The following is an 18937-nucleotide window of genomic DNA, read 5'->3' as shown; positions in this document are numbered from 1 at the left end:
TTGTCCGTAAATACAGCACTTGAGTAAGTTTACCCAGTGACTTTCCACTGCTGGCAGCGGCTCAATTTTGTATTTAGTTGTATTTGCTGTAGTTCCTACATCTGACAAGTGGGTGGCGATAGCGGACCGCAGCGCTGTTAGCCTACCGCGATAAAAGCCTAAAAGAAAGTACGCCATTTAACCAGAAAAGACGAATGTGTCCCTTAATGAAAAGGCATTAAAAGTGTACATTTTTACATGGAATGCGGCACCAGAAGAGTGATAAGTTTGCTATGTGCTCCCTTTGTTAAAGGTTTTCTCATCAGTCGTTGTTAGTGGATAAAAATAAGTTTAACAGCAGTAAAGAGTTGCTGCTCGCTAACCGGCACAAGCTAGAGATAAACAAGATTAATGTGTTTCTGTGTAAAATAATGTTTCCCGGTTTAACTTTGTCAACCAAAGTCAACCATGCCTTCAAAGAACTGTGCTGCTAGAGTGGCATCGAACATCGGGACCACAAAAGACAGACTTTTAAATGCGAAGGATGGATCATAATGCTGAAACAGGTCTGGAGACCGACCGACAGACAGTGCCTGTTTTCATCGAGCCTGCTCCAGCTCAGAGCTAGCGTCCCCCCTCGACTTCCTGTGTGGATTTCCCTCCTACATGCTCCACAAGTCATTTTGTACACGTAGCTGTAGGAATTGACTGGTTGACATTGCAGAGACACTGTATCTCCGAGCCATGTCCAGGTCCAGTCGGAGGTACAAGCCTCTGCAGCAGAGCAACGGAAGCGGCTCTTTCCCCGGCTGTGACCGGGTGCGGATACCCCGGGCCCGGGTACTGCTGCTCTGTCTCCTCGCTGTTCTGGTGCTTGCGGTGGTGCTGGGAGTCTACCTGTCCAACGACACCGCCGATGGACATGTGAACCGCATGCCAGCCCCAGATCTCACCAAAGACAGGGTAAGAGTAATGACAGATACATAAACACAGACTCTAAAACTTGCGGGACTAGTTTGGTCCTCAAAGTGTTAATTGTCACTGAAATATAATAGCCACAGCCAGATGGTGTTGCGTTGTCTTGACTTCTGTGTTCCAGCAGCTCATACTAACCAGATGTGAGACGTGTCAGTGGTGACAAATATGAGTTTCTGGACACATAATGACTGTCTAACAATTTCAGCAGTACCGAGCAATGTTCATTCAGTAACTTGAAGCTTACAGTCACATGCTGATCACACATCTAGTGCTTCAACTAACAGATGAATGAGTAGTTGATGGACAGAGACATAATTGGCTGTTTTGATCATCGATTAATCATGTAGGGCTTCTTTTTAACCAGAAATGCCAAATAATCTCTGGTTCCATTTTAGACGATTGGTACCTATTCATTGTCTTGTGATAAATTTAGACCAGAATAACCAGATTAACCAGACATGTCTCTAGACTTGTGTGCTTTGAATGATGGTCTGTGGCTGGTATGGTTTTCTCTGAAAAAAAGCCAAATTTCCTCGTTAAAAATTCTTAAAATCTATGAGGATGCAAACTTTGCCTCTTTGGCAGCTGAATATGGAAATAAGCCTCTAATGTCAGACTTTGCACAAACATCCAAGTGAAGGGACAAAGCAATAGTTATGAACAGAGAGGGAAGCGGTAGTCAGACGAAACAAGCAATCTGATGCCATTGTCGTTGATGGTAGGAGATTATGATGTACATTTAAAGAAACTTCAGGAAGATCAGCAGAGGACCCTCCTCCAACAGGCGAGAGATACTGTATATACAGAAGAGACGGAAATGACGATCACAATATGGAGAAACAGAATGACAGTGCTGGGTGAATAAAGTGCAAACATATATGAAGAATGGATCAGAGGAGACGTTGAGCAACATTTAGGGGCAGTTTGTCCAACCTGGACCACTAAACCATAGTGACCTGGAAAGAGTTCTTGGTGCTGTCGCAGCACTTTGCCTCCTAACTTTTTGTTCACATTTGCTTTTTTGACATGAATTTTTCCTCCCATCCATCCAGTTGTCCCACAAACCCAGTAAGTGCTCTCCAGCTCAGATCCACCGGCTGGCCTCTCAGGTGGACGGTACTCGCCTGTGGGAGACCCACCTGAGGCCCATCCTAATCGAGAGGCTCCCAGGGACACATGGCAGCCTGGCTGTACAGCAGGTGTGTGTAAATATTTCTGGCTTCCTCTTCTTTACACATTCCCTCTCTAACTTTCATTTTAATCACCCCCTCTCCTCCGCTGCAGCACATCACCTCCACTCTGTCTTCGCTCTCTGCTGGCTGGGCCATAGACTTAGACTCCTTCCAGTCTTCAACTCCTCGTGGCCAGGTCACGTTCACCAACATCGTCGCCACTCTGGACCCGACAGCCCCTCGCAGGCTGCTCCTGGCCTGCCACTATGACTCTAAGGCTCTACCTACAGACCCCCGGGCCCCAGAGAAGGTGTTTCTGGGGGCCAGTGACTCAGCAGTTCCCTGCGCTATGATCCTGGAGCTTGCCACCTCTCTGGATGCCCATCTTAGATCATTCAAACAGCAGGTATGTTCTCATTTGTTGTTTTTTTTACGTGCATATTGACATCTTGGCTGAGTGGTTGCACTGATATAGACAGTGGTTGGGGCAGATTCTGACAGATTTGTTTCCTGTTAGTTTGATACTTTCCTGTGTTTTTTCCTACGATGAAGAGAAAACGCCTGAGATGCTGATAGGAGTAGTTTTTTCCTTTTGCTCTGATTCCCTTTTTGCCTCTGTGCCTGCAGTGTAGGACAGAAAATGCTGACTCCAGCCCCTTACTTTTCTTTGCAGCAGTCATCTGTGCATAGCAGTATCTCTCCAGAGGCTGTGATTTGTGTAGTTACTGTGCACACTGCATCATCATTGCAGAAAAAGAAACTGGCCTCAGTTACTGCTTTTTTCTAAAGAGCATTTTCATTTGATTTCTCCCTAGAAACTTCCAGTATCTCTGCAGCTGGTGTTTTTTGATGGGGAGGAGTCGTTTGAAGAGTGGACCGCCACAGATTCACTGTATGGCTCCCGCCACCTGGCCGAGCGCATGGCCAACACGCCTCACCCCGCGGGCTCCCCGCACACCTCTACGCTTCAAGCTGTGGTGAGAAAACTATTTGTTCTGTGCAGAAACACCCAGCGCTCATGGCGGGCCTCACGTCCTGATCCAGACACACACACTCTAAATAATGTACGATCAGACAGGATTTAGCAGACTGCCTAAACCCTGTTCCCATTTTACAATAAACAGCAGGTCTGCCATGTCTTTATTAATTTATTCTAACGTAATCTCATTATAGTGTCCAATGTCAACCCTCCTGCTCATGTAACTTAACACTGCTGCTTCTATGTGTTACGTTTTTTTCCACATCTTAGCAACATGGACTATTAAAGGAAACTCAATATTCAGTTTGTATTTCTCTCTCTTTTGACTTCCTCTCTAGGACCTCTTTGTGCTGCTAGACCTGCTCGGTGGTCCTGATCCTCTCATTGCGAATCACTTTGATAACACGGCACGCTGGTTCGACCGCCTGATTGCTGCAGGTGAGCACTGGGTGTGACTTTACACAAATATTTAAAATCCCTCTCTGTCGTACGCCCTAACTCCTCCCTTCACCCCTCACGCCTTCAGAAAAGAGACTCCATCGACAGGGTCTTTTGACATCTCACCCCTCAGAGCAGACGTATTTTAGGAAGGATGTGTACCTTGGACCTGTACAGGATGACCACATCCCCTTCCTTCACAAAGGTGGGTGATATTTGTTCCCAGAGACTGCAAACTGCACCACAGAGTTGGTGTCAGGAGGATATAAGTGTCGCAAGTATATAATACATCCAGTCAGTCATCATCACTATCTCCCTCTTCCCTCTTTCTCCCCCCTACACTCATACAGGTGTCCCGGTGCTACATGTCATCACCACTCCTTTCCCACAGTTCTGGCACACACTGGACGACACAGAGGAGAACATGCACCGTCCGACTGTGGTCAACCTGACCAAGATCTTGGCTGTGTTCCTGGCAGAGTATCTGGGCTTCTGAACACCTAACAGTAACAGCTGTTGCAGTGAAGGCCCATAGCTGAAGACCTGAAGGCTCATTTTCTTTACCAGGTACTGGAATACTAGTGCTGTTTGTCACACTGCTGACAAATAAATTACTTAACCGACCAGCATGAATTGGATGCACAAAAGAAGAACCCGGTGAGACAGGTACAGTGTACAGGGACACCAGCTAAAACCTAACCAAAGACTCGGCCCTGTTGGGACTGACCAGTCTCCTTGGTTTCATGTGAAGAATAAGGTGGAGTTTGCTGTCTAAATGTGTGGGCATGTGGACAGAAAGAGTCTTAATTTAAGCGTAATTAGTTCTGAAATAATGGTACCAGGTGAACAGCTGGGAAAGTCTGTGAATTTGATTTATTTTTTTCTTCATTCCTGTGGAAAAAAAACAGATTCATAGCTGTTATTTACTCCGTTAATATGATTGAGATGCACTAATGTCTTCTTAAAGACAGACTTTGTAAGCAGCTCTCTGAACTGCTGTGAACACTGCTCATACGGTGACAATGGTGAACAACAGCCAGGTTGTATCTGTGAATATTTCTGTTACCTTCACTTGAGTGAGGATCCTCTTGGCCTTACATCCTGCTGTTATTAATTGCTACCTTATGTTATATGGCTATACTGAACATTTTGTGTCAGTGCAATGGTGTGAGTGAAAATCAAACAACTGTTGTTTCACATCGGTGCAGTGAAACATCTGCAATAAAGTTAAAATGGTTTTATTCAGTTTTTCTTTGGAAGTCATATACAGAGCAGTGCTGTTACTAGAAAAAAACAGTAACTTAGAAATATTTTGATACCATATGGGAATGTTGTGTTTCAGAATGAGTGAGAGACCCTCTAACTGTGGATATAATCCCAGGTGTGAACGGGTATGTTGAATCTAATCCAGCCATGTGATGCATCGGTTGTGTTCTGTTTTAAGTTTAAATGTGCATTATCTGTCATGTTTGCAAAGTATTTGTATTACTGACACCAGAAAACTCACATTCAAGAAATAGCAAAGCAAAACAAAATGCTATACTTATAGAACAGAAAATACCAAGACATTTAAGCCACAATTTAAACATTTGAAGGGCAGACTCAAATGATGTGACGCAGAGGAGGTGGTGGGTGAAAGAGGGGTGGAGGTGGGCTGCCTGGAGGTGAGCAGTCGTTGTCAGAGGAAGGGTAGACTTCTCCTGAGGGTCCTCCAGGGAAACTGAATGAAGAGACAAGGGGGATTGGAAAAATGTTGAGTATCTGTTAATGTCCAGCACATAATATTAACTATTTCATCCTGTCTTAATTTAACCAGAAGAGGGTGCTGTTATTCTATGGAAAAGGAATAAAATTAGACATTTTTTCAAGCCAAATCATTGTCTTTCCTCTGGTCCTGGACTAGCTGTGATTACCTCTTTAGCTCGGATAATTCACATGATGAACATTTGCTATATGAGGTTAAAAACTGTTTTGGTTTTAAATGGGAGTAACTCATCAACGGAGAATAGTTGAAAGAAATGCCGCGTTTTTTCAGCAAGTTATTTTGTGGTAATTAAACTATCCTCAGAGGTAGCCGACTAATAGTGCATTCACCTATTGAATCATGGATGAGTGCATTAGCTGGTTAGAATAAATGTCAATATCGGTATTGATGTAAGTGATCTGAACTGCAGACGACATCACCAATATCGCTCTAATCTGAGGGCCTGATCACCGATATCCATACCGATATGGATGATGGCGATCGGGCCCTCAGATCAGATCACTCAGCTACTCTGATTCAGTCCTCATATCACTCCGCGGTCACCAAATCCGGTGCTTTTTATCGATTTCCGATCATGTGAACTTATCTGAGTGCCAAAATCACGTAAAACATTAGGCGAATCCATAAATCTGAGCTATTATATAAATATTACGTATATAAGACATTTTGTTTATGGCGCGAGGCCACACGCCGAAGGTTAGTTTGGTTACGTGTATCCATCCGTCACCTGTGCTGTGGGAGAGTGCATCTTTAATAGCTTGTCATGTGAATTAGCTGCTTGAACCGGTTGAAAATTAATGTAATTTCCATCTTTTTTGGAAAATAACTTGCTGTTGGCGCATAGGAGAGCGTTAAACGGTTAAACTCAGACCGCTGACCACAGAGTGACCTACTGCGCCGGCACTTACACAGTAACGTCTGTGGTTCGGTCCCTCTGCCGGCGGTTCTTGAACCAGTTGCTAACCTGGGTGGTTGTCAGGCCGGTGGCGACTGCGAGCTCCCGCTTCTCCCGGGTAGAGGGATACGGCTTATGGTGGTACCACTCTCGGAGTATACTGCGTGATTTTTCCTGTAGGCAAATCAAAGGTTTTAGTCAATTCTGAACGCAAAGATATACAGAGAATTGGGATTGCTTCTTGCCAGCTACGTCTTAAGTCTAGCTAGAGGGGTAATTAGCTATCTTAAGTGGTAATAAAATCAAGATGTCAGTGAATGCAGGCTATGACTAAAATAATGTTCTGAAGTACTGCTGTAAATCAGGTGTTGCCATTCAGCATTTATACGTTTTGAGTTTTTATTTTGTAACTTTAAACGGTGGCCAAAGCCCTTCAAGTAAAGTTGTTATGTTATATTTTTATTATTCTTTAATGTGAAAAGTAAAATTAAATAGCTCTTTTAACATACTTTTATTAAATCGTTATTACCAATGTACTAATATCAGCATTTTGGAGTTGTAGCTGGTCGATGTGGAGCAAAGTTAACTACTTGATATTGGGCTGCTTTTGAGTATGTAATCTATAACATATACCCTTATTTTAGAGGAGGATCAAATATCTTTCATGTGATGTCTGAATCTGCATATAGACTTTATACATGTCAGATAAATGTAGTGGAGTAAAAAATGCAATATTTTCCCCCTGAATAATACAAGTAGTGTAAAACTTTACTTACATTAGGCACAGTATTTGAAATGTGCTTAGAAACTTTATACTACTGGCCACTGATAGCAAGTCTAAATTCCTAAGTCCTGCAGACACTTAATTGTCTCTTACATTGACAAAGATTTGCCTACCTTGAAACAGTAGCTGGTCTCCTCTCCGTCCCAGATGGTGTGTGGTAGAGGAAACTTTCTCCTTACGCGATACTTCCCCACAGCTCCCAGGGGTCGGCCCCTCTGCCTCTCGGCCTCTATGTAGTGGGCTCTGAGCCAGAGCTGCTGCAGGAGCGGTTGGCTGCGTGGGGAGAAGGTGAAGCCCTCCAGCAGGGTGTAGAGCTCTGTGAAGCGGCCTTGGTGAAAGGCCACTGCGGCTTTAGCCTTCAGCACACTCTCCAGCTCCCCAGGGCAAGGAGAAGAGATGGAAGGAGGAGGAAGAGTGCGGAGGAAGTCAGCAAGACGATCCATGCAACCGCTCTGCAGAAGAACCTCGCACATGCAAGCCACCTGTTCTGCTGTGAAGATCATTGCCTTGGAAACAGAGTGGTAGCCCAAAAAGTCTTGACATGCAAGTTGAACCAAAGTTTGTTTGAAGATATCTTCTAACAACCACTCTTAGGTTTGTACTGCAGAGAGCTGAAGTCTGTGTGGAGCATCGTGGCTAGGTGATCATGCATGTGTTTATCATGACTCATCATGCCCTGGAAGAACCAAATCACAGGTAACCTGAGCCCATCAGGGTTATAACAACACACCATACATCCCTCCTCCTCTTGTACAAACACATGCATGCACACCCTCACACACACTCTGGACATTTGCTATTATACTGGCATTCATTCACAGAGAAAGAGTATGAAGGTTTTGCTGTGCTGAAAGAAAAAGCATTTGCATAACATTTTCTTGCCAAATCAGAAGCAAAATCCTTTGAGAAGTAGTTTCAGTGCTGACAATTATTCACGATGAATGAGAACACTGATAATAAAAGCCAAACCTTTTTGTAAATGTAGTTTATTACAATATTATGTAATATAAAAAATAGAATGCATTTGAATACAAAAATGAGAAAACAAGAACCTTTAATGACAGACACAAATGATCCCTTTCAAAACTATCAAAAAGTTTATCAAAATACATTATCTTTGGTTATATCTGGAGTCATACAATATGTGTCAGGTAGGAGAGAGTAAAAACACATCCCAGGCTACAAGCAAACAGGGCTACAAATGTGCGTAAGCCCACACAGGCTTTAATGACTACATACTTTGGTAAGAAATGGCTCATATAAACAAACGCAGGCTACTGTGTTTTACATATTGGACACACTTCCCTTTAACCCTAACCAATTTAAATGTTCAGCAAAATTTAATCTAAAAATTGATTTGTCCAAGCCATTTAATAATCTACCCGATGGCCACTGGAAACATACGACCTTAAAATTTATTAATAGGGGGGTGACCTACTGTATTTCAAAATGACCTACCTTCCATCAAAATTGATTTAATACCTGTAGTCTAAGATTGTAAAACCTCAGTTTGCACAATGTGACCTTTGAAGTGAAAATGAATATCATTTCCTATTTGTGTATATCCACAAGGACTCATTTGTTTTTCAGTTAAAACTAGAAACCGATTGATACATGCTTTAAATAGATTAAATGAACAAAAAAAGACAAACAACAAACGTACGAAAAAAAAAAACAAACGAACACAAAAGGCCATTATTGTAACCAGATGTGACACTGAAGTGTATTTTTGTGTACCATTATTGCCAAAGGTTTGACTGCTACCTGTGTTATGATAGTGGAAAGCTCATAATAATGCACATTTTCAGGCTGAAATTGAAGGAACCGTTCCATCAATTTATGACAGATTTCATCAGGAAATCAATATCCTGTTTTCTGATCTACCTCCTTAGCTTTTCTGTTAGGTGGGGATTACTGAGGACCAATGGAGGACGAAAAGGAAATTTCAGAGCAGAATATGAGTCCAACCATTGTCATAACAACACGGCAGCGCAACGTAAACATTGTGTGAATTAAAGGTGCAAAATATACAAAAAGAGGAGACAGAGCTGTGAAACCAAAACTGTCACATTATATTTCAATCCAAGGAGAGCTGAATCGTGGGTAACTGGACTTGGCTGTAGAACCTTGAAAAACTTTTCATCTCTCAGCCAAGAGGCTTCTTTAGTTCTAACTGGCTGTCAGGGAGTCCTATGTATTAAACCTCTGTGGGGTCGTTATCACAGCAGCACAGCGAGAGGCAAAATGTTTTCACCTTTCTAGAACCAAGTCCAGTTGCCCTTGATTCAACACGCCTTGGGTAACCATGACCTGGATGACTGAGAATCTTCACAGACATTATGTTTCAATAGAGATCAAACAGATACAGAAATGTGTGTATTCAATCAGAAAAAAGTCCATAAAGTGAATCCCAACATTTGGTCGGGTATATAGCAATTGTAAAACTGTGTAAAAAGTCAAAACTTTTTTTTCTTTCAAAAACATCAAACCTGTAAGCTTTAAAATAAGGCACTTATATATATCAACAAACAGATTTTGAATTCATTTGACAAACAAAAATATCACTACGTGGGATCACAGCAATCGTCTTAGTGTGATGCACTGCCGTGCCTCATTTAAAAGCTTTTTCTCTTTTTTCTCCCAAGTATATTGGCTTTTAAACTCAGCCATTGTGCCACATAGTGTCCTATAAAGAACTAAACATGCATTGCATAGAGTAGAAACCCTTTTATTTCCTGTGTTATATTTGTACTAGTGAAAGGTGGCATTCTCACTTCACAAAACTGCTGAAAGTAAATTAAAACAGTTTACTGATAAAAGTAGTGCTGAAGTTTGGCTGCATGTTACTTCAGTAACTTGTAATAATACAACACTGTTGTATAGCCCTTGAAGCAATGATGTAATAATTGCTGAAGAAGACATATTTCAAAGGTTTCACATAAAACTCAACTCAACTAAACTGTTCTGTTTGTGAAGATTATAGTCTTCTCTATATTCCTGGATTGTTGGCAGAATAATAAATTGAAAGAAAAAAACATCCTGAATCTCTTGAGTTTTGGACAGGCAGGCAATACTCCATTTCTAGATTTAAGCCTTTGCCAGATAGTCTGTGTATAGTTATGGTGGTGGATCCACAACAAACTGCTTCTACTTCTAGCAAAATCCCCAGAGGTCAGCTGAACTTGGTCTGCAGTCCACAAAACTGCGAAGAAGAGCTGAGAAAGTAGGCAAAGTCATGATGCCTTGCATAACAATAATAGTCTTGTTTTAAAAAACCAGGGCCTGTAACGGGGCCAAGCAGACTAACCCATGTTAGTTCTTCTGTCTGGATCTGATAAATCAGGAAAAGGCACGTATGGATTTTTGTCAAAACCTCTGAGGCGCAAACTTCTCAGGCAAACCCAGAGGAATATTGTGATGTTGGTTCAGCAGGTGAGCATCCCATATAACTCTTCATGTGAAGTAGAGCTGCAGAGGAGCCATCTCAAAAGTGCCAGCTGAGACAATGATGTTATTAGGCCCTAATGAGAGAGCATCACTGTTGGACACAAACATATTGTAACAGACATTTGGGTCCAAGAGGTGGAATAAAAACACCCAGCAGAGTCTGCAATCTACTGTGTGTTTCATTTTTTGTTTTTAGAGACATGGGGTTGCCAAGCAGCAACGTAAACATACTACAAGCCCAGCTCATCATCCACAGGGACAGACTGCAGCTGAGTAAGAATCTTGGAGTCCCCATCCATCTCCTCTGGATTCCCCAGTGCCGAGCTGGCTTCCACATCCTGCTCTGGGGAGGGGCTTCCCAGGAGCAGCGACTCTCCCCCAGGTAGGCCCAACAAAGCCGGGTCTACGGGTAGGTCCCCCTTGCCTCGGACATCAAACAAAGTTAGACTAGCTGAAGTGGAGAGAGGGACGGGGCTCCAGGCTGGCTGGGACAACTGGGTGTTGGGTGTCACTCCACTGTACATGGGACTGAGGGTTAGCATACTTTCTGGAGTAAGAGTGTTTAGCGTTGTAGGGGTGACTGAATGGTCCAGCGAATGAGGGGAGGGGACGGCGGGTGTCCCAGTCTCTGGAGCACAGTATGGTGGAGATGAGTTGATGAAGTTTAAGGGAGACGATGTGAGGCCAGTGGGGGTTGGGCATGAAGTGGTTGAAGGCTGGGAGGCTACAGGAGGTGTGGAGGGGTTGAGAACGGGGCTGATTCCATTAGCAGGGATGGGTGAAGCCTCAGGGACTGGTTTCAGAGGCAGACTGGTGAGTTGGATGCCTGCTGGGATGGTCAGAATCAGCTTGCCTTGCTGGACACTCAGGTAGGGGCTTCCACCGAGGAGGAGGTTGCCTACAGTGGTGACAAATGATACATTGACAACATTCAAACAGGAGATGCACCAGTGTAAAACTTCATTATCAGCACCAATATAGCTCTTTACTGCTCATATTTGGAGGCAGCAAATTTATTTACAGTTTAACACAATTTGTCATGAGGGAAAAAAATAAAATAAAAATAATGCAGTGTGTGTTATGATCTGTTCTTTCCTTAACTTTCTACACTTAACTTTCTATTGTTTTGTGGTAGAACATATTTTTTTCAGTTTTTTGAGGCTTAGTTTCTTGGTTGTGTTATGTTACGATTTGCAAAGACACAAAAAATTCTGTGGTTCCATCTTATCAGTTGTGAGGGCTTTCTGCTTTTCTTTGTCGAATGTGAAAATAAACTGAATATATGACTGGGAATTTGGAGTGATGGTAAGACAAAACATGACAACAACACCTTGGGCCACAATAAACTTCGATGAGCATTTTTCATTATTTTCTGACATTTTGTACACGAAATAAATAATCTATTTCTTGAGAAAATAACCACCAGATGAATCTCCAACGAACAATTGTCAATTCCAGTCCTAAAATATTTCTTCAAATAACTACCAGTAATTTAAGGATTACATCTATCAGTTGACTTTGCATTTGCTCATCCATGTAATGAAATACTTCATACTTCTGAAAGTAAATGGTATCACGTATCTTCAGTACAAAACCTTAGGTCAAAAAGTTAAAAGTTAACATATAAAAGGTGAAGATATTGTTCCTTTCCAAATAAATAAATATTAATACGTTGTGGCTGCAAGTAATTATTATTTAAATTGTTGATTATTGATCAACAATAGTCTTGACTAGTCCCTGTAGGTGAAAAAGGCCCATTATAAGGTGATTTCCTCGAGCCCAAGTTTAGGTCTTCAAATTGCTTCTATCTGACCAATTGTTCAAGTCCCAGAGATTATCAGTTTAATATTTTGAGCTTTTGGCAATTTTGCTGGAGAAATCATTAAACCGCTTCAATCGGTTATCAAAACAGTTGCATAGCTGTTTGCTACATTTGCAGACATCTCATGAATTCAGTGTACCTGGAGGAGCAGAGGGCAGCTGAATTATCCCAGAGTTAAGGAGCTGCACACCAGGGGCCACGCTGGTTGGGGGACCCACACTCTGAACGGGCCTCAGCTGGTTTATCCTGAGAGGACCCTGTGCAACCCCTGCAGCTGCAGGTGCTGAAGTTAGGATCTGTAAGGGCACTCCTGCGGAGGGGATGGAGAGAGAAGGACCAGCAGGTACCACTTGGGGAAAAGAGATGCTGGACGAAGTCTGGATGGGGGAGACTGGGACCAGCTGAGGCACAGGGAGAGAGACTAACTGTGCCGGTGTGGTGCCTTTGGCTTGGGGGACTGGGACAACTTGTGTTGGGGACGAGATGGAAATAACCTGTGGGACCTGGATTTTACTGGGTGTGGAGTTTGTGGTTTGTTCCCCCAGCTGGTGTGCTGTTCGCTGTGGGAGCTGACTGTTGTTCAGCTGTGAGATGGAGACTATGGTTGTGGCACCTCCAGGCAGACTTGTTGAAGCATCCTGCTGCTGTTGCACCAGTCTGTGGCCTGTGGTCAGTGTTTGGCTTTGGAACTGAGGAGCTGGCGAGGTGAGGGGGGATACTGGGACCAACTGAGGGCACTGGGACACCTGGGCACCTGAGGAGTGCTGGACCAGCTGGGATACTGGTATACCCTGGATGGAAGGCACAACCTGGGGTAGAGAGAAGACCTGAGGGGTGGGGCTGCTGGAGGAAACCACAGAGCTAGATGGGTTTAACTGGGAGCTGGCAGTGGCAAAGACAACGTATTCCCCTTGCTGACCAGAGAGAGACATGGCAGAACTGGAAACTACCATTCCTGCAGATGACATAGCTGGGGGTAGGGTGAGGGGCTCCTGGTGTTGGGTGTTTTGTGTTAAGACTAGTGAATGGATACTGGTTGGGGAGGATAGAGTTGGTGATGAGGGGGATAAAGATGAAGAGGAGGAAGATACTGTCTGGCCGCTGCCCTCGGAATCAGGGACACTTATGAAATCCATTGTGTTGTCGCTGTCTGTCTTGACTTGCAGAGGAAGAGAGATGATGGATGGAGGGTTTGACACTGGTGTGGTGTTAGTGCTAAGAATGACTGCTGGAAGGCTGCTCGGCTTGGCCTCTATGGCTGAAACCTCCCGCTCTGTCACAGTAACTGCCTGCTGCGGCTGCACACCGACACTAGGTTTGGTTATTACCTGAGCCCCGTTCAGTATCAAAGGAGAGTTGGTTGCAACAGGACTCAGTGTGACTGTCTGACAATCGCCCAAGCTTAGCCCATTAATTATGACACCAGCACCAGTGCCGGAGATGAGGGAATTTCCATTAAGAAGTAATGACTGAGAGGCTGTGAGGAAGCCACCGGACCCGTTGAGGATGAGCTGGCCTCCTGTACTACAGGGAACAGCAGACAGAGAGATGATGGGCGCTGCGTTGCCAGCAGCCTCCTCTGGTTTGTCAGGGGCGTCATCCATGGGGCTCGCCTCGTCCTCGGTGCTGTGGTTCCCGTCAGACTCACTGGAACAGAGGACAAAAATGGGTCAAATAAAAAGGGAAATGTGTGTGGCTTTAGAGGGTTGGGCACCAGCCTTTAACACAAACTAAGGATTTCTCTGTAATGTTTTGTAAAAAATGCTTTCTTTTGCAAAGCTCTATGATACAAATGGTTTTGAGGTCAACTGTGCAGAAATCTGTCTCATCATTCCTTTGACTTCTGTTCATTTAATCCACAAGTCTTAATGAAATATGCACAGTTATATAGTAGCACATTTAAAGTTATTAAACATAGTCGTTTCCGGCTTTCAAAGCCAGTCAACAGATCCTAAGACAAACCATATCTTCCTTGTATTCTGTGTAATGATACTCGAGGTTCAGTTCAGTTCACTTCAGTTACTACGCTGTGGCTAATTTTACTATGTGATTAAGTGCAACATTCCAACTGTTCAATGTTTTAACAACCATTTCATAAATATTAAAATGTACCAAATTAGGGTTGTCTGACTCCACCGAGTTGATGGAAATTCTGTCTGATATCAGAGAAACTTTAGGATGAGTTTGTAATATCTGTCAAATTTTGCTTATTAACGAACTCTGGCACATGTGCACTGTTTACAAATATGCAGACTCTGGTAATTAAAAAAAATATTATGAGGCTACTTAAAGATGATGACATAATCAATTTATGTGACAACATTTGCAGAAGTTACATTGCCATGATATTATGCATTAGTATATGAGTCAGCGGTTGATTTAATGATTAATTTATGAAATATTTTTCACCTGTTTTAGCCCCAACCCTCTGGAATCATCTTCCCCAAATCTGCTGAGTCTTTGGACTGTTTCAAGCAGCTTTTAAAAACACATTTTTGTGGGCAGGCCTTTTTATAGACGTCCACTGTGGGCTTTGTTTCGGGTTGGTTTTTGTTGTCTGGTCTGACTCACATTGTCCTATGTTTTATATTCTATTGTATTTCTGTCTTATTTGTTTATTCATTTTTCTCTTTTTGTGTGTAAAGCACTTAACTGTGTTTTTAAAAGTACTGTATAAATAAAGTTTTACTAACTCATTATGCGGAATGGACCATGTCAGAATAATACATATCACTGGTGCATCAATAGTGTTGCAGCTGGTACTTTATAGACTGATGGGTAGATACTCCAGAATAATTTATTAGTTTATTTATATTGCGTATTAATAATAATGACCATCTTAAAATGGAAATACTAAAGTACAAGTACCTCAAAACTGTGCTTAAGAACAGTACTTCAGTAAATGCAGTTGTTACATTCCACCACCGGATCAGTATGAAACTCTCTGTGTGCAGACAGGAAGCTGGATCAGGTTCCTAGAAACTCTTTTAGGGCCTGTGCTTTTTTAGCGTGCGTCTGCCAGACCACCACAAACCTTCAGGTCTGATAAGATAAGTCTGCTCTATTCTCTTATCTCCCACCCCCGCTTGGTAAAATAGTGCCAGTAAAACTCTGAGATTTCAGCCTGTGTGAAAGCAGCTAATGCAGATGTTTTCCTTTCTGTTAACCACCCCCACCTTCCCCAGCTTAAGCCTTTACTCTAACCTCAGTCACCCTGCAGGCCCTAGGCAGCAGTGCAGGGTTTCAGGAAACTTGAGGCATGGTGGGCGCCTGGATCTCACATTTCATAACAAAGCAACATGCTCCTGGTCTCAGACCTGTGTGGCTTTACTGCTGTCAAAAGTCAGCTTCTCTGTCCACCTTCTGGCTTCATACAACACATGTTTTTGCGTTTTGTTGTTGTTGTTTTTTTGTTTGTTTTTTTGCCTTGAATGTAATGTATACATGCTCTTTCTCTGTTCCCCTGTGTGGGTCTTTGTTTACTTCTGAGGTTTGGTCTGGTGGTTTCAGGCACTACTCTGGGTGATCGTTGGTGTCATAAAACACGACATAAAGTAAAGAGCCGCTCTCAAACAAACAAAAGTTCAGGACAGCTGTCGCCTGATAAAGACTTTCACAAGTTCAATCCATACACACTAGACAAATGCAATACACGTGTCTGCTGTGTTGCTGGTCTTGCCTTTTGCTGTGGGTCCCGGACGGGGTCCTGTCCCTCTGCCTGCGATTCTTGAACCAGTTGCTGACCTGTGTGAGGGACAGTCCGGTGACTTTGGCCAGGTTTTTCTTCTCGTCCGGAGTGGGGTACCTGTTGCTCTTGTAGCACTCTTTCAAAGCATTTCGGGACTTCTCTTTGAAGCAGTACACGGTCTCCTCTCCGTCCCAGATGGTCTTGGGCAGGGGGAACTTCTTCCTGAGCCGGTATTTATCCACTGCGCCCAGGCTGCGGCCCCGGGACCTCTCCGCCTCCTTGTAGCGGGCTTTCAGGTACAGGTCCTGCAGGAACCCATGGTTGGACGGGTGGAAGACGTAGCTCTCCAGGATGGCGTACAGCTCCTTGAATTCTTCCCGGTGGAAAGCCACCAGTGCCTGGGCCTTCAGCAGGGTCTCGTTGCCACGTAGCAGCTCGGACGAAGGAGGTATGGTGGATAGAAACCTCCACAGGCGATCCACATTGCCCGCCTGCAGGAGGGCCTCGCAGAGACATGATACTTGGTCAGTAGAAAAACTCAGAGCCGACTTTTGGAAACTTTGGAGTAAATGTTCCGAAATTTGGATCGGTTCCTTCTCCTCTTTGGACTCCGTTGCCGTTGGCTCCTCGGGGCTGTTCTCAGTTTGTTCTGTAGACTCCAAAGACAAGGAAGCCATTTTTACTTTAACTTTTTTCCTCCAGTAGTTCCTCCTCCTCTCTCCCTCCCTCCCTCCCTCTGCAGCGCAGCGCTTTCTCCCACTCTCCGACCAAACCATGAATGCGCCTGCAACCCTCCAGCGGTCACGCCCCTTGTTTTTTTTATAACCTAATGCCGAGTCTTTGTTCAAAGTTACTGTTTAGACTGACAATTATGTGTTTGGATATTATTAAGGCATCAACATATTTCCGTCTTGAATTATTCTTTACTAGCTCCAGCGCTACAAATGCTCAGCAGCGAGAGCTGGTGGAGAAAATAATCGGCGCATTAATCGATGATGAAAATAATTGCAGCCCTAACCAAAACTACTGATTAGGTGGCAGAATCACCCCTGTCAGTGCTTATAATATTGGATTATTACTGAGGCATGTCTGTGTAGGCAACATTATTATTAATAATAATAGTAATAGAGTAGAACTCTTTCCTCTGAAATATAGTGAAGTAGAAGTACAAAGTAGTACAAAAGGTGAATACTCAATAATAATAATAATAATAACCATAATAATAATAATAATAAAATAAAAAAGTACAAGTAGATGTGACTTATTATTTGTGACTTTGTAAATGGGATTTAGATGCTTTTCACCACAACTGTTCAGTGGGTAATTACTACCAATTAATTCAACCAATAATTATTATCATCAGTATTTGTATCATGAATTCATCTCCTGATTATTTTCGTGATTCATTCATCTATCTTTTCTATGTAAATTAGTGAAAAGTTCCCAGAGCCCAAGTTGACAAATTCTTTGTCACACTATGAGTCCAAAACCAAAAGATGTTCAGTTATTTAGCAAGCAAGACTTAGAAAATCAGTAATTATTGACATTTAATATGCTGGAACCAGTGAAATTTTCTAGTCATTTTAGTTCACAAAAATTACTTTGACAGACAACTGATTATCTTTGTTGTTGCGGATAAATTTTATCCACCAGTCAGCTAATTGACAAATTGTTGAAATTCTACTATACGGTGCTCATATTTTAGCCCATATCTATACTGATGAAGCAGATTTTAAGATTTGTGAGGAATGACTTTGTGAAAATCTAATCCTGCTTTTCTTTATTTTCAATAGCACCCCTAAGAGAGTCTATATGTAGTCAGATAGACATATCCTTTATGATTAAGAATTGTTATAGTTCTCTTCGATTGCAAATGTCTAGATTCCTTTAAAATAGATGCAACAGTTCAGAAAGTGTGCTCTCATAGCTTCTGTTCATCCAGTAGCATGTAAAGAGAGTTGGTGTTAACTCAGACTATAAAAACTGTCCAAATTTCCTATCATGCACTTGTTTTCAGAATTTGAACAGGTTCAGGAGATTAGAAAATGGCACATGATATATATTTTTAAAAAAGAATAACGTTATATGTAATGAATAAGGCCATTGTGTGGCAGTGTTTGTTCTGGTATGACCTGTTGTCGCCCCACTTTTCCAGCCGGATCCTGTGGTGTGCCTGAGGTGGTTTCCTCATGCAAACACAGTGAGTAAAAACATATGCAATTAAGTCTATACTAACATGGCAGGTATGATTTGCATTTGTGACGTGCTTAATGTTTTCATTTTCGCAACAGGTGTGCATCATGCTTGTTTAAAAGAGAGAACATCCTAGAACATTCATGCACACCACTTCAGTGCAGCAATGCAAAGGTAACATCCCTGAGATGAATATATGAATCCAAAACTGCATCTCAAAAAAGGTTTCTGAACAAGTGCAGGAAAAAAAATATCTATATCTAAATTTTTGCTCCTTTGTCATTATGAGAAAAATGGAAATCTTACATTTGTATGTACAGGACTTGCCCTCACCTCAGACATTAATGAGAAACTGTGTGTCAGAAGCAGGAAATAGCATGTTCTTTATGATATATATGACATATATGTGACCTGCAGATAAGGTGTGAATGAGGCCAGGCAGGTTTGCAGGCCCGCATCTCCATCAACAACCGTAGGAATGTAAATCTTCACTGTGGGGCTGTGGGCTTGTCTCAGCCCCCCTCTGCCTCTGTCTGCCTGGGGTTTGGTTGTTTGTTCTCTCTTCTTTCTTTGATGTTCTCTTTTCTGCCCATACATGCACTAGTCTGTTATCTGTGCTGGGAAAGTAGTTTTGTTCACTGTTAAGGCGATTAAAGAAAAAGCTTGTTCCTAATATCAAAAATGAAATCACGTCAGGGTAGAATAAGACCTTTATCAGGGAATTTACAAACAGAGGATTTACAGATAACTGATCAAATACATTCATCACAGCACAATATGATTTTATATCCATAACA

The 18937-nt window shown here is 42.7% G+C and overlaps 3 protein-coding genes across 3 annotated transcripts; 1 reads left to right on the top strand and 2 right to left on the bottom strand.

Moving 5' to 3' along the window:
• The first annotated feature begins 192 nt into the window (after positions 1-192).
• On the top strand, positions 193-5406 carry qpctla (glutaminyl-peptide cyclotransferase-like a). Its single transcript, XM_041940091.1, has 7 exons — positions 193-942; positions 2010-2156; positions 2242-2535; positions 2945-3106; positions 3447-3546; positions 3635-3751; positions 3897-5406. Exons 1-7 carry the CDS (start codon positions 724-726, stop codon positions 4040-4042), a joined length of 1185 nt encoding a protein of 394 aa, XP_041796025.1. The 5' UTR covers positions 193-723; the 3' UTR covers positions 4043-5406.
• Positions 4567-7624, bottom strand: six9 (SIX homeobox 9). The gene is made up of 3 exons (XM_041940877.1): positions 7104-7624; positions 6220-6380; positions 4567-5266 (listed from the first exon to the last, which is right to left on the bottom strand). Exons 1-3 carry the CDS (start codon positions 7491-7493, stop codon positions 5149-5151), a joined length of 669 nt encoding a protein of 222 aa, XP_041796811.1. The 5' UTR covers positions 7494-7624; the 3' UTR covers positions 4567-5148.
• A 342-nt stretch (positions 7625-7966) lies between these two features.
• six5 (SIX homeobox 5) lies at positions 7967-16653 on the bottom strand. Its single transcript, XM_041940576.1, has 3 exons — positions 15939-16653; positions 12399-13906; positions 7967-11335 (listed from the first exon to the last, which is right to left on the bottom strand). The coding sequence occupies exons 1-3, from the start codon at positions 16622-16624 to the stop codon at positions 10668-10670; spliced, it is 2862 nt and encodes a 953-aa protein (XP_041796510.1). The 5' UTR covers positions 16625-16653; the 3' UTR covers positions 7967-10667.
• Between the last annotated feature and the right edge of the window lie 2284 nt (positions 16654-18937).

Source organism: Chelmon rostratus, chromosome 7, assembly GCF_017976325.1.
Source record: "Chelmon rostratus isolate fCheRos1 chromosome 7, fCheRos1.pri, whole genome shotgun sequence".
In the NCBI taxonomy this organism is placed as follows: Eukaryota; Metazoa; Chordata; class Actinopteri; order Chaetodontiformes; family Chaetodontidae; genus Chelmon; species Chelmon rostratus.
Note: the sequence above shows the minus strand (reverse complement) of the source record. Positions and strands in the feature narration are given on the sequence as shown.

What these genes read in the sequence shown, in the direction of transcription:
- six9 (XM_041940877.1), bottom strand. Translation starts at nt 7,493, where the DNA reads ATGATCTTCACAGCAGAACAGGTGGCTTGCATGTGCGAGGTTCTTCTG. An exon ending in AGACCAGCTACTGTTTCAAG is followed by an intron (nt 6,381 to 7,103) that starts GTAGGCAAATCT and finishes ATTTGCCTACAG; the next exon opens with GAAAAATCACGCAGTATACT. An exon ending in CGAACCACAGACGTTACTGT is followed by an intron (nt 5,267 to 6,219) that starts GTAAGTGCCGGC and finishes CTCTTCATTCAG; the next exon opens with TTTCCCTGGAGGACCCTCAG.
- qpctla (XM_041940091.1), top strand. Translation starts at nt 724, where the DNA reads ATGTCCAGGTCCAGTCGGAGGTACAAGCCTCTGCAGCAGAGCAACGGA. An exon ending in CCTCTACGCTTCAAGCTGTG is followed by an intron (nt 3,107 to 3,446) that starts GTGAGAAAACTA and finishes CTTCCTCTCTAG; the next exon opens with GACCTCTTTGTGCTGCTAGA. An exon ending in CGACCGCCTGATTGCTGCAG is followed by an intron (nt 3,547 to 3,634) that starts GTGAGCACTGGG and finishes TCACGCCTTCAG; the next exon opens with AAAAGAGACTCCATCGACAG.
- six5 (XM_041940576.1), bottom strand. Translation starts at nt 16,624, where the DNA reads ATGGCTTCCTTGTCTTTGGAGTCTACAGAACAAACTGAGAACAGCCCC. An exon ending in TCCGGGACCCACAGCAAAAG is followed by an intron (nt 13,907 to 15,938) that starts GCAAGACCAGCA and finishes CCTCTGTTCCAG; the next exon opens with TGAGTCTGACGGGAACCACA. An exon ending in GCTGCCCTCTGCTCCTCCAG is followed by an intron (nt 11,336 to 12,398) that starts GTACACTGAATT and finishes TCACCACTGTAG; the next exon opens with GCAACCTCCTCCTCGGTGGA.